This window comes from Gallus gallus, chromosome 10 (genome assembly GCF_016699485.2).
Source record: "Gallus gallus isolate bGalGal1 chromosome 10, bGalGal1.mat.broiler.GRCg7b, whole genome shotgun sequence".
NCBI classification, from domain to species: domain Eukaryota; kingdom Metazoa; phylum Chordata; class Aves; order Galliformes; family Phasianidae; genus Gallus; species Gallus gallus.
In genome coordinates, this window is record NC_052541.1 from 6868411 (window position 1) to 6883916 (window position 15506).

The 15506-nt window shown below is 40.0% G+C and overlaps 2 protein-coding genes across 18 annotated transcripts in view; both read right to left on the minus strand.

Moving 5' to 3' along the window:
* MPHOSPH10 (M-phase phosphoprotein 10) overlaps positions 1-15506 on the minus strand; it is a 1076704-nt gene that overhangs the window by 1060518 nt on the left and 680 nt on the right. The window lies entirely within an intron of this gene.
* RNF111 (ring finger protein 111) overlaps positions 1-15506 on the minus strand; it is a 49744-nt gene that overhangs the window by 26499 nt on the left and 7739 nt on the right. For 16 of the 17 annotated variants that reach the window (NM_001199751.2, XM_040706182.2, XM_040706178.2 and 13 more), the window contains exon 2: positions 7197-8092. In NM_001199751.2, the coding sequence (NP_001186680.2) occupies positions 7197-8073 (877 nt within the window). In that variant the 5' untranslated portion in view covers positions 8074-8092. Of the gene's footprint in view, positions 1-7196; positions 8093-8901; positions 15477-15506 lie in introns of those variants that run through there. The other variant, XM_015278749.3, reaches the window with a different exon arrangement.

A 15506-nucleotide genomic window follows, 5' to 3' on the forward strand; every position in this document is an offset into this window, starting at 1 on the left:
ACTTCCTACTGCCTGTGCCTTTTAGCAGTGCTTTCAGAGGTCAGAAGAACAAAGTGACCAAGTTTTCATCCCACGGAAGGCTTTCAGAAAGACCAGACTGTGAATCAACAATATCTTCCAAACAGAGACTGTGAGAAGTCTCTAAACTGTAATAAACGTCTTACAAATATTTCTAAGATTATATTCCTAGCATAAACACTACAAATGTAAGCTATGATCACATATGACTTGGTGACTCTTAGTGATCTAAAGGATCTTTTGTGCAAGGCCTCCTAGAAGCACACCAAGTGCATGTATTTCAAGTCTGCATGTTTTAAAAACATACCCGCTGCTGGAAGAATGGCATGCAAAAAAATCAGGCAATCAGCCAATGTAAACCAATCACTTTCCTCTGAACAATATTAAAAGTCAGCAGCACTGCAGGTAAACAAGCAACACAGGTGTAACCTTCATAATGCTTAGGAGGTAGTTCTGTAACTTATCTGAGAGATAACTTATCTGAGAGATGCAAGTAAGAATTCCGCCAAAGGCACTGAAGTCTCAAGGCTGCTAGACCCTAATCCTAACAAAGCCATACTGCTTTGTAAATTGATGTAAAGTAACTTCACGAGTTGAGTTGGCTTCTGAAGGTGAGCCTAACCAGAATTACAAATTGAGCAGCTTGTTTGCTGACTTGAATTGTGAGTGCACCACCCCACGAAGGCAGAGGAAACCTCCTTCAGCGAGATGACTGGCATGCAGAAACAGAACATATGAACCACCAGAGCTTTTGCTATATGGTTTCTAAAAATGTTTGCTCCAAAGAATTTTGAGGCACTCAGGTGTGGCAGATGTTTACCAGACATGTAAGTCTTGGCAGGCACCTGGTAAAGCCATGGCTACACTGCAGCAGTAAACACCTGAACATACCTGAGGTACCTCCACAGGAGTACACTTTGAGTATACACACCTATAAACTTCTTTTTAAGCCTAGGTTTATAAAAGTAGCTTCAATTAATGCTTTCGTGCTGGTAGCGCATAAAACCAACAGAATCTGACATTTCAATAAATCCTAGTTTTTATTCACTGCATAATTTACATGACATACCAGCAGCCAGGGGAGAAACGTAACAGGAATGCACTAGATGACAAGATACCTGCACATCTTTCTAAGTATTACTTTTGACCCTGCAGTTCACTGTATAAAAACAGGATGTTTTTATATATTCCACCATGATGAGGTACACCCTATTTGTTTTAATGAATATAACAGTCACTGACCAGTCATTTTCAGTCTGGACTGAGCAAACTTGACCTTATTTTAAGTATAAATATTAATACCTTACTCATCAATGTATCACCTCAATGCTTGACCCTATAAAGGACAGCTAAATCCGCAGAACAAGTGTTACTGTGCTAATGCTGTCCCACTGGAAGTTATTCTCCCTTCAAAGAGAAGAAGGGATGGCAAAGCAAAGTAGTTACCCAGATTTAGGAGTGTGGATTTTATTCTGTTTTATAACTACTCTCAACCTAATACCCACGGTTATACAGCAAACAAAATCACCCTCCTGCAGGTGTATGATACTTCCCTCTGCCACCTCCTGAATCAGAAGACATAGCAAGCAAATTGTACTCCAGTTGTTCTGACTAAATGAGCCTTTGGGCTACCACAAAAAGATTCATTCATTTTAAATGAGCTGGTTAAACCCAAAAATTCTACTGACAGTCACAGGAAGAATTTCATTATTTTCCACTCCTTTTTTTTTTCCTCTACCCAAATCCACACATTTTACTTTACAGCACATGCAAAACACCAACTTTCAGTTTGTAAGTTTTGCAGATACCTCCAAACTCAGACTCACTAACAGTACCTAGTAATTAGGTTTTGTATATGACCCTAATTTGTACAGGCTCAAAATGATAATCATCCCTCAACAAGCAAAACAACCTCCAACCTAGCCACCCCTAACCTACACCAAAGACAGCAAACCTGTCAGATTAATTTATTAACCTGAAAATAACTTAAATAGCATACTACTCTGTTGTCCATTATTTAGATCTTTAAATGAGCATATCTGTTCCCCAGAAAACTGTAAGATTTCAAAATGGTATCTGCTGGGTGCTGCTGATAGACCATAAGCAGTTCTGGGAAGCAAATTTCTGTCTAATATCAATAGTTGGATAACCCAGAAGCAACAGGCAAGAGATGAAGCTGTGTTACACACAGCACTGTTACTTGCCTTCAGTGGACCATGACATGATTTGCATATCAATCAATCATCAATTAACACCAATATCCCACTGAGGACACAAGTATAACGAGTGTAACATCCAAATTTATGGTAGGCCAACCAGCGTCCTCCCTAGAGGGTACTCTGCAATTAACATGCGGTTTAACTAGATGAAATATTACATGTAAAACAGTCAAGTTTTACAACATCCAGTTCCAAATGGGACAGCTTGACCAAGCGTAAATGAAAAAAAAACCATTTAAAACAAGAAGTCCATTCCCAGTGACAACTTATTTTGAGTTCCAGGCAGATCAGACCAAGACCCATGTTACGACTCATGTTCTCTACCAGCTGCAACGGGCAAAACCATACCATGAGAGCCAAAAACCCAGGATACAACCCCGTGAAGGAAGGCTCTCACATCACTCAACAGCCACAGCATTACAGAGATCAGAAAGCTCATCACTGCCTCTTCATTTTTCATGGACAGCTGTGAGGAAGTGTCTAACACCTTTCTGAACTTGCTGATACTACCTGCCCCTACAGCAGCTTGCGATGGTGAATTCAAGCTTGAAATTGATAAAAGAACACCCCACTAGTGTTAATGAGCTCTACCTGAGATTACTTGGAATATATTTCTCACTAGCTGTACAAGACAGGAGAAATGTTCAAGAACATACGAACTCGTAGTACTCTGCACCCTAGTGGAAACGATGTTAAACAACCAGAACTAAGGGGATCTCATCCAACCATAAGCTATGCTGATAGGGGCTCATTCAAAACTCTACTTACTATTTTTAAATTGTACACATAGGCCTTATTCCTATCAGTAGCAATACAGCAAACCAACTCCAGGATTTGCTTTCAGCACAAAAAGCTGCATCAGCCATACACTACTCAGCTCCTCCCCAGCCCTTTTCTACTAAGGGACGCATCAGAAAGGATATGGCACCCACTTCCCTGCTCACTATTGAGATAAAAGCTCCCAATTATAAGCTGTTTCAGTTACCGGGGGAAGAGGAGAGCTTTTATTTTCAGGAGGGATTAAGTAACTGAAAAAAATCATTAACAACAGGCAGATCACTTCCATTTCATGCACATTTGTCTTGAACTGTTAATAGAAACCTGTTTAAATAAACAAGCATTTCACATTCACATTAGCATTTTTACCAGCCTCTGGCTTCTAAAGTGCCAGATGTTTATATTCAATATTCTTGGAAGACATACAATAAGTATATTAGTGGATTCAGCCTCAGCTTGCTCCAATCAGCTTTGAACAAAAACTGGAGCAGCTTCTCATCAGCATCACATTCTAAGGAAAGAAACAAGGCATGTCTAGCACTTAGCTATTCAAAAGCACCAAGTAATGTGCCAGACTTGAAGGAATTTTAAGCCCCGTTAGGCCACAATTTATGACAATGTAAAATTCTACCTTTTTTTTTTTTTTTTTTTTTTAAACAACAACATCTCTTGCAGGTCAGATTTACTGCCAGCTGAATAACGTAAAGCTGAACACCTGCTCCCAGCTCAGCTTTTTTGAGATTTCCCTGAAAGACTGGCTGCCTCTAAGTGCCATCCACAGCCTTTTTATATCCAAGCTGAAAAATCTCAAGTTTTACTGCAACGTTACAGAGATCCAATTCCAGTAACAAGTTGGAATTCTGCCACCCTTGATATGGAAAGTCAAAGGATTTTCTCTCTAGATGTTTACACACGTCCTCCAAGGACCAGAGTCAAGCTTCTGGGCTACCTAAACAAAACACAGAATCAGAACAGCCATTCCACAACAAAAATGTTGCTGCTTGCAGTTATTTTATCTGTAAGCTCTGTTTTTTTTTATTACTATCAACTTACAAATTTGAATATATAGCCCCGAAAGTACTGCAATTTCAACCGTAACCACATCATTAAACTATACAGAGTTGTTTTCACATCATCCATGTCCCCAGCTCTCCTCTCTCTCTTCTGAGCAAACTTCCTGTGGTCATCTTCACTTTAATGAGGACAGTGCCTTTTGTGGCAAGCAGTTGGTAAAACTACCTCATCTATTCCCATGTGTCCTGATCAGGTACTTCTTCAATCCCCTCACACTGCTGAAGTACAAAAACAAACAAAAAACCCACCACACCTCCATTCATATCATGTTCCAAAAATAAGCATAAATTCCATTAAGTACAAGCACTGATTTATTATTTGTTGCAAGAGAAGTATTACTTTAATTCCTTGCAATGCCCAAATGTTTTCCCTAAGAGACCTCAATATTTAAAGCAAACAAGTATTCCGACATATCCTTAATACAAATTGCTAATAAGGAGGCCACAACAGTGCAGTGATGGTTTATGAAGTGTTTAGGTATTACTGGATCCATTAAAATTGTATTTTTCTTTGCTGATTATTATTTTCCTCCTTTTCTAAATCTCTCCTCTAGTGCTTTTACATATATGCTGCAGGCCTCATTCTTAGCTAAAGTTCTTAGTCTTTCAATGCCTTCTATCATTTCAACAGACACATCATGAAGGTTGCTTCATGTGCTGGGGTGAACTGTCCCTACCACTAACAGACCACTATAGCATTGCTTAGCAACATCTTTTGTATGTAAGAAATATCATACTTGCCCATTAAACGGGGACATTACCTATCTGTTTTTCCAGCTGGCCCCTAATTTCTGTCCCAATTAGCTCAATAAGCAGAAATGCGTTATCTCACAGCAAAAAGCTACATAAAGTGTTAATCACACTCTTCTCTTACTAAAAATAGGACACTTGCATAAAGGAAGTCTGCTCAACTTCCCACTCTATCTTCAGTGTAAACAAAAGGCTCCGAACTTCTCCATCGATACATATATCCCACTGGAAAAATAAAAATACAGAATTTACATACTTTAAGGCAGAATTACTTCTCAGCTTACTGTGTCAGTCCTGAAATACAGCCACCACAATACACATTCTTTAAAGCATATCTTGTTTCAGTTACAGCTTATATCAGTATTTTCATCTGAAATTAACTGGTGCAGAGCTAATCAATACGAGAAGATAAGAAACACCACTTCATAAATGAACTGTATTTTTCAAAGCCTGTTTCACGTAATACAAAAGTAAAGCTACGAGACAATGCATTTATTTTTCCACATAACTGGATGAAGTGCATTACAAAGCCCAGGCTTCCTGCCATCAAAACAACAGCACACTGAACCATTGGAAGTTACCTGAGCAGTTACCCTTCAAGGGAAACTGGTGTTAATTGAACTTGAGTTTGAAGAGGGCAGAAGGTTTCAGCAGCTCAAGTAGATACACAAAATAACCCTGGAAGTTTCCTCTCTAAATGCATTCAGCATATTTGGAAATAGATGGCTGCCTGAGAAGCCATAATCCAGGCTCTCATATGTTTACTAGGTTTGCCGTTGCAAGGGGAAGTGTTGCTAATGGTCTGACATAATTTTACAGTTACAAGAAACTTCATCATCTCTGAAAATGAGAAGAAACTATTGACTAGGAAATAGGAAGTACTGACACAGTTGTTTCCCAAAGTCATTTTTTTGAATGTATGCACGCCCTTGTAAGTTAATTATTTGCAACTTATGCCTTTCAATATACTTGGGCATGCATTTCAGAAACATAACTTGCTGAAGCTCAAAGAAAAAAAATTATGTTTCTGTCCCCACAAATATGCATGAAGATAGCTAAGCCTGCACAATAATCCTTCCCTTTTAGAGTTATTTATGCTGTTCCAACACTTCATGAGTAAGATTTTTGCATTACAAATTCTACTTCTTGTATTAAAATAGTATGTTAAAGAATAACATGCAAATCATTTCCTGTGACAATGAATAGCAAGTAATAATCTATCTAGCACCGTGGCTCTGTTTAATCATAATCTCCCCCCCCCGCCCCATCATGAACATATACAACTTTTATTTTTATAACGTGTACTTGCAGTTTCCAATGTTTTTTCCTCAAAGGAAAGATCAGCACATTCCAATATATGGTTTCACTTTCTGGAATGCACCACTAAACAGTAGATACACAAAACATGGCAGCACAGATGAACACTGCTGTGTCCTGAGCATCTACCTCCCCATGCTCTACAGAAAACTGAAATGATTTACAGAAGGCACAGCTGCAACACCATAAATGTAACTAGCCAAAGGTTAGCAAACGCCTCTCACTCCATAAATTTATGAAGAAAAGAATTCTAGGACAATTGGAAGAGGGAAAACAAAATAAATCAACATTCAAACTTATCTTCAAACGCTATCTCAAGACATACCAGAGAAGCATCTGTGTAAATCAACTGCAACATCAGTGCACGGACTGTATCTAGGTAAAGCATTTGGGGTACACACACACACTTATATATGATACAGTCTGTGCAGTGATCTTGCAGTTGCTTTCCATAATTTCAGGCCTTAGAATTTTCTTTTATTATCATAATAGTAAAGCTAACTTCAACTGAGTCATATCTTACAGTCTTCTCACAACGACCAAGTCTATTAATTTAATTAAGTTGTCAAGCAATGTTAACTGTGTATTGACAGGTGTGTTACTGATACCTCCTTCTACCTTTTGAAACCAGGCAGAGTTGTAATTCCAACTATCAGTTAATAAACCTATAACAGTTACAATTTTTAATGCAACATGAAAGCTAACATCTTTAATGCTACTTATCAGTTTTTAAAAAATGGAGTGACTCCACAGCATGTGGCTGATTAGATGCAGCAACCTTCCAGTACTTTGTTTAAAAACCATTAATTTCACCTTTCACATTAAAGGATTCTTGACTTATGATTTTACTGTTAAGTTCTGAATATCCTTTCCCATCAAAAATTTTTTGGGTTAATGTTACTATTATATTAGGTTTATTTGGAATATAACTTCTATAAAAATACAAACCAACTGCTCCAATGCACCTGCAGAAAAAAAAAAGCAAAGTATACTGTATGTGATGAAAGCTCAGCAACAGAAGTACCATAGCAATTAAATTTACCTGAAGGAACAGCTGTATTGTTCTGGTGGTTTTCGCCAGGTGACACAAATAAGTCTTCCTCCCCTTCAGTGGATGAACTAGAGGAAGATTCACTACTGAGATCATTCTCACTCGAACTGCTAGAGCTGGGTAGCAAAGCATACTTTCTTCGAGCTAACACCTCCCTTTTTTTCCTCTGCATTAAAATTCGCTCCTTCTGATTCTGTGTCCGCTGTGAGGAACTGGTTTTCACAAATCTCTTTCTATACGGAAGTCTTCTTAAAGAACTGCTGTGAAAACAGGGTCTTTTCATTAATAATCCAGGAACAGAGTCTGCCTCAGTCCGAGGCCACTTCTGTGACCTTGCACTGTGAGTTCTACTCGTAGCATTCAGCACTGCCTGAGAGTGTCTTATGGGAGCATCTTTTTCTTCATCAGACGTTACTGTGTCAGAGTCTCCAAAATGCAGGCTAGATGAAGGCGAAGAGATACAGTCACTAAAAGAAGAGTCATTGTCTTCACTCTGTGTTTCTAGATGCTGTCTTAATCCCAAGACTCCTTGGTTTTCTTTATCAGGACAGTTCTGTGTGTATGAAGGACCAGCCTGCTGGCTCTTGCGCTTTTTTCGCACCACGAGACTTTTGTCTTGGTCTGTACGGTTGCCATTCATATCCTTCTGCTTCTGAGAGTCACTGCATAAGTGAGAGAACTCATTCCCTACTTTACTGGCAATCATCTCCACTTCTGCAGGGAAGCTTTTGGCTGCCCCAATAGGCTCAGGGTTCAAGAGGATCCCCTTCAGGCTCTCCTGTCTCTTTGGTGCATCAGAAGGAACTTCACTCTTCATATCCGCTTTTAGAGTATAAACTATATTACATTCAGGAGTCCATTTAGACATGGGAAGTTTTAAGAAAGGCCTAGAAATAAACAGACATGCATCAAACAAATGGAACAAAACAACAAAGAACTCAGCAAGTTTTTCAAAGAATGAAAAGGAAGCAAGAAAAAAGCCATGTATTACTCAGGCTAACACCACCTCCCTGGGAAAAGCAAAACAGCATTCAATAGAATACTGCTGTTTCATAATAATGTTACAAAAACTGCTTGACAGTATAATTTTCAATTAAGACAGAACTAGCATTATTTGCATTGAACAGATGTTCTCATCATCAGCCAAAACACTATCAGTTTCACAAAGGAAATATCAATGTATGTCTGTAAAAAGCACGAGTGATGTCTGCTCTGCACTGATGTCTGCATCAGTGTTACAGAAATTACATCATCTTTAGCTAGACGGCTCCAACACTTAACCATCAACTTAACTGTATTCTCAAGGCCTGCTCCTTCCTCTGTAACTGTATATGGATAGCAAATACCTTGCACGCAATTCAGTGTGATACAACTGTGCTATAAAAATCAGTTGCTTAGAATTCACGATCATTTTCTGAAAAGGTAAAGGATAAAACAGGAGAGATTTTGAACCTTAGTATTTTGGGGCAAAAAAATAAAAATCCTTTAATTAATTACAGTTTCTCTTGCATATACCACATGTACCCTTAATGGCTGGTACCAGGCCACTTCCCCTCCAGGTCTAACTACCAGGCTGCCAACACAGGACAACGTAAGCCTCAAAGACCATGTCCAAGAAAAAAAAAACAACTGTTCTACCAGAAGACTACTGAGAGACAACAGCAACAGTAACGTCAGTAATGCATTCAGCATCTACCTGCTTCATCTGGCACCTACTGCAAGAAATATCACTCTTCTGTTCCTCTGGTGAATAGGGCTATTGTAGACATTTGACACTTGCACCATTTCAGCAGCTCTTCACCACTGCCCAACTTGTTTGATTGAGCATCTCCTGTGCTCTTCTGGCAGAAGCGTTACAACGCTGAAACAGACAATGCAGCTGAACAAACTGCAAACCAAATTCCCCAACCAAGTCAGACACCAACCTGATTCACTGTATGAGCATCCTGCCAGCAATACCTGATTGATATGAGGCTTTGTTAACAAGATGGCTGCTGAAAGAAATAAAACACACAGAACTGAACCTTACATGGAAACGAGGTGCCTTGGGCAGCACAGCTGGAATATCCATGAGGCCACAAAAAAGCCTAAGTCAGCAATATGGTGGGTAGCAGCGCATATTTACATCGCTATCTTCTGCCTGAACCTCCAAATTAATTCCTCAGCATGCCAACATGTGCTTACGTGTTGCCCATGTTTAAAGCCCTTGTTTGTTTGTATATAAAGAATCAGTACAAGACTGGGACTGCAGAGTCAAACCAGCATGTCTGAGATGGCTTCACAAAGCGATGCTTTCAGCAGCAGCTGTGAGCGAGGTGCTCCTCACATCCTTCAGAATGACTTATCTGTGTTTGCAATAGGTATGAATGGATGTTATCCCTGTCAGCCCGTGCTCTCTTCAGAGCCATAAGCAACCAATCTAATTCTTCAAGAGACGTACTCAGGAATAAAAACTTTGCACGAGGTATACACATTGCAGTGCTAACACCTCAAGAAGCCTCAAGGCTCACCAGATCTTTCTGCAGATCACAGATCCTGCAGGCTTCTGAACCCCAGCTGCAAAGATCCACTTCAATGTTCTCACCAGGAACCCTGCAAACACCTCCAACAATTACTGTGAGACCTATGCCCTCTGTTAACCAAGAAAGATGTAAATCAATGATGGTTTCCATCAGTAAATTGAAAGCTACTAAGAAATAAGTATTTTCAATCTTCAGGCATAAGAAATACCCATATTACATACAAGTCCAATGCTTTTACACAGAATTTAAGATAAACTTGATGAAGAACTACAAAAAAAAAAAAACACAAGTAATTGGAGCTCATTAAAATAAGATCATCTGCTGTTAAACAATTAGAAGATCCTATAAAGTCTCCCACTAAAAGTAGCTCCGAGAAGCTTTCTCAGAGCGCAATAAGATCTAGTAAATGCTTCTCCTCCTTAATCAAAACATTTTCCTATCAGACAATCACGTATTCAAGGTGTAAGAAAAAGAGGCAGTATCTTCTTTTATGTCCCTTAAAGACTTGAACAGATGTTAACAAAGCCACCCGAAAAATATGAGTTCCCCTCTGAAGTGCATGACCCTCATTCACAGTCATCAAGTGTCCATGACTTATCTACTCATCTTGCAAAATGAAGGCTGCTGATCCTAGCCACTTCAAGACATACAGCACCACAAGAAAATTCATGCAAATTGGGGAAGTTCCTCAAAACTGCTGTACCAGTCAAAACACAAACTCAAGTTGGAGAACTCTATGGCAGACAAAAGTTTATGATGACATAAAAGCAAAATGCGAGTTATCACAGCAAGGTATTTTGCCATTAAGAATTAATTTCACTAGTAGCAATTGAAAAGTACAATGGCACTGAAGTCAGCACTATAAAAAAGTGAAACAGTTCATCACATATGAACTCAAACTTTTCATGTAAGCTTGATTAATGCATGTAATCCCCCACTATTCTGAAATCATGTTTTCAATTGGGCAGTGAAATAGTCATCTTGCCTTACTTAATGAGAAAGTATCTCCTTTTTACATATTAAAAAGCACTTTGATCAACTCTGTCAAGGCTGGCTGCAGTAAGCACACCATGCTTTGTCACACGTCTCACAGAACATTTGCCTATCTTAAGAACGTGTCTCTTACACAACACCCGATGATGGCTCTGCCTTGTTAGTGTAACACACCTCAGCCCAGTTCACCACATAGAAGGTATTTGCCAAATAAACTATTTTGCTTAAAGCCAGCTTGATGGAAAGCAGAGAGCAGAAGAGCTTCGTTAACAAACAAGCTAGTTAGTAGTCAATTTCCTTGCCTTCCATTTCCCTGTCCTCTCTGGTTGCAGTCATTCCCTTCTGACTGTACGCACTCCCCACACACTTACAAGCAATGCAGGTCTGTGGGGTTAAGCTTAGAGGACAACACAGCTCAAAGTCTTTGGAACATGATGGCTCTGGAGAGCACCAAGAGCCTGCAGAGCATCCCGCTATCATCACTTCTGAAAGAATGCTGCAATTTCACTGCTGAAGGAATTCTCTGCTAGCTCAGACCATTTATGTACCCACCTCAGTTGCCCACGTATACAAAGTGACATCAGACAAGCAAAGCTATTTAACATTCTTTCAGAAAGGAAATTTCTATCAAGTCCTAACTTGTATTTTCTTTGAAGTTAAAGTTAAATCCCTTCCCTACAATGTGGCTTCTACGAGACTTTAACATTACTTTTAATATGGTAAGCTAATATTGGTAGTGTTGACTTCATAAGGAAACTTCTCTGTTAACACCTGATACACACATACAGATCATTCTGTACACTGCTCCTACCACAAGCTTTAGTGACCTAGCAAAAGTGGAACAGACCAATAAGTGGAAGTGTTATACAAACTGCCTCTTGAAAAAACAGCAGCCATTCTTCTCCTATCATTAAAAATACACCTTATTATTTTTTCAGCAAGGCTACTCCATCAGATGAATCGAGACACCAAAAAGTGGGTAATCAAAAAGCCTACAAAATCTGTGCAAGATCTTGGGCACAAGCAAGATAACCTACGGACTATTACTTCCCGTTCTCAAGGGCAGAGAGCCAAACCAGACTGATTCATGCATGACTCTGATGCAATGGGAGTTGACAGAGGACTTTTAGAGCCATTCGAGAAGCTGCACCCCCAGTGTAAGTGTATGAAAATTGAATCTCAGTGCTACTGTGCCCTGCTCCAACAAAAACCAAGAATTCCCTGGAGCAGTCCATGAAAAAGCACCTGTTAGCCTGGAAAGGGCAGTCATGCCCTATTCCTTCATGCCTATCAAGTGGGAAAACAACACACAATGTAGTGTAGCAAGAGCACGCAAACATCCAATATTCAGTTCCACTGCCAGCAAAACACATGCAATCAGATTTCAAAACTTGATTGTGCTTTTGTTTCTTCATTTTAACCACATAATGAGGAACCCCATGCTTTTAGAACTTATTTTTAATAACTAGTTTTTAGTATGCTGTATTTTGATCTTCTACTCTTCACTCAAAAATAAAACAAGCTACTGATAAAACTAATTAAAAAACCTGGTAGTTTCAGATCTATGCATCTTTACAGAACAGCAAAACTCAGAAGGTAACCTGAACTTATGTTTGTTCTGATGTTACGCAGCACCAAACTGAAATTTTTATTCACAGGGCAATATTAGAGTACCCCTAAAAACCATTTCCAATTCCATTTTTTAATTTTTATTATTATTGTTTTATTAAACCATCAACAGCGACACAGCTACTCGAGAATTCTCCAGACACAACACTTCTCTTCTGCCCTGCAGGAAGGCACACTACATCAGACCCACACACACAGTGTTAGTTAGCAACCACAGCACAGCGTTCTGGAGACAGGTTCTTGCCTGCAGCTTCCCAAGGACGCTCCCTTACACCCAGCCACGAAGACTTGGCCAGAGCTTTGCAGAGCGGTGCTACAGTTACCTGCAGAGCAAGGCAAGCAGCTTACTCCGGGCAGCCAATTCTAGGAACCATTCCCGGCTCCACACTTCAAGTGAAACAATGTCATTTCAAGTACAAACTACTCCTATTGATCTTCGCAAAGATGTCTCAAAGGCAAGTCAGACCACAGTAACTGCAACCAGCAGGAACCGGCCTTTGGACCTGCAAACTCCTTCATTTCATGGCTGAAAAAGATTCCTCAGGGACCTCCAAGGTCTGTTTCCTCACACACAATACAATTCATATCAGTAAAGCAGTAATTCTGCAACAGAAACATCAAGCCAGCTATGAAATAGGTGCAGGAAGGCTCTGTTATGCCATGTTATATAATTCACCTCTCAAACTTACTACCTTGGTCTGTCTCAGGTTCAATTTTAACGGAGAGGCTTCTGAAAGCATCTCACTGTCTCTGACGCCTTTAACAGAATCCAGCACAGGACAGCTACAGCAGAGCAGCTCTTCCCAAGGACTGGATGTAGGGCCCGGCTCCAGCTGGAACACAGGGAATGCATGGAGCATGCGCAGCTGGAAGCACCTCAGCTAGATGAGCTGGCAGGCTACAGCAATCCTGCACGGAGTCCTACCAATAACAAGTTCACTCTCCTGCCATACACACAAGCATCAGTAAAGCACTAGTATGCATTTACCCACTTGAGCAAAGAACCTGCTTGGCTTTGCACAAGAGATGCAGGCAGGTGTACTGGACAAACACGGTGTTCACAAGGCACATCCTTCAGTCTAGACATTTCTTTGTTCTGTCCTAGGCTTAAACTCAGTTAACTACACATAACACGGTATAAATCACAGTTCTAAGACAGACACATTATGATTTGGTAATCAGGAATGTTTCAGCTTTGCCAACTTCCAAGACAAACATAAATGCAATGAATTTGGGAACAAGGACTTGCAACTTTATAAAAGAATGACAAAATAGGATTTTTTTTTTACTTGAGCTTAAGATCTTAACCAGGAAGTCTGGTCAAAATCTGCCTTAGCCAATATTAAGAGTACTGTTTCCAGAGACAGCCAGAAAAACCCTGAATTACACAGCCATCCAAAATTATTTTGAACATTCCTTATTAGTCCCTCTGGCAGTTTTGACCTTTCAGATACATGTAACTCTTCTTGACGTAGTATCATTTTGCAAGCACTTCTCTGAGAAAGCTTTGAGGAATAAACTATGACACCATCTCTGCTGCTTGCAAATTAAGTTCAAACAAAAACTAGGCTAAGGATGCATTTTGTGTTTCTTTAAAAGCATGGCAGACTTCAGTAGCAGCTGATCACTGCCACTCACAACGATAAAACTTAGGGGACTATGAGTAGAGATGATTATCCTATTCAATGTTGTGTATATCTCCTATACTTCATTACTTAATGTACATTTTCAAAGCTTTTTACTTGACAGCAAACTCTGATAAAACTGACCTTGAGGAGGCTACGCATTAAATATAACTTTATATAACATCTGCTTGTGGTGAATTCATCCCTCTATACTATTCCCACTGTTTAGAAGTGAATTAGTTTGTCCTGATTTTCCCTCACCCCAGTACTTCTCCCCCATTTACTCCAATGCCCAACACTTGGGCCTACAGAGCTCAGGAGGTGCGGTGGAGCACTCTCACCCGTACCTTCTCAAACAAATGTTTTTACTGTTGGAGAAAATACGAACAACTGAAACAAAAAATTCTTGGTCTTGGAAAAAATACAGCAAGCTGGCGAGATAAACATTACTGCAGCATGGACACCTCCAGTGACAGACCAGGCTGGTACAACTGACCTGGTTACAAAGACCTACAAAACAGTAATCTGCACAGTGAAAGTTGTGGATCTACTAGGATATATTGTTACTACATTTTACAAAGATGTGAAATATGAACAAATACTTGGAGCTGCTGGTACCCCTGTGCTCCCAGCATAGACACAACTGCAGCTCTAGCTGTGAGAGCTTCAATCCTCAATAAATAGGTGCAGGACTAGAGGAGTTTTAAAACTGGAAGCTTAGTGTCATACATTTTTATTTAAGTAAAAGGAAAGAAAATGCATACACAGTCTTTTCTGTCCTATTAATACATGAGGTCATGCTGTACTGTGGATAAGGGCATGAGACGTGACTGGCTGTTCATATCTTCCCCTATCAAACCAACAAGAGATGATCCGAACTGGGGGTAACTGGCTACCAGCACTTTTTAGCCTCCATTAAGTCCCTCTAGCCAACAAAAGGGAGAGTTAAAGCCATTTAATTTGTTGCAAAACTACTCGGATAGCAAAACCTGTAGTTATGCTAACTATTAGAAGCTTTGGTTTTTTGTTTTTAGGAGTGACAAAAATATTTTCATACGATTTTTTCCTCAACAAAACAGAATCAAAATATTTCACTAAAGAGCCATAATCAACCTACCTTTGGAATTTTCCACTAGTTACAACAAAGACAACAGAGGTTCAGCGCCTGAAAACCTAGCGTTTCTTTATTAATTTGTAGCAGATATCCCACAAGATACTGTTAAGGGTCTCCATGCTGAGCAGTCTGCTCTTCTATTTGTGTCACAGGCCAAAGTCATGGCATTAAAATTCAAACAAGGTTTTGCAGCGAGCACTCACCTTCTCCATAACAGCTTCTTTAGGAGGAACACCTCAGTATGAGGACGAATCCCTCAGCTGAGGCTCCCAGGCCTCCCTCACCGTTTCCCACAGCCACCGCAGGCCCTGGCAGCGCCAGCTCCAACCAATCTCGCATCCCCCCCAAGGACACTCCAACCCCCCCCACATACGAGCACCCAAACAAGCTCTCGCTACCTGCAGCTCCCCGTTCCCAC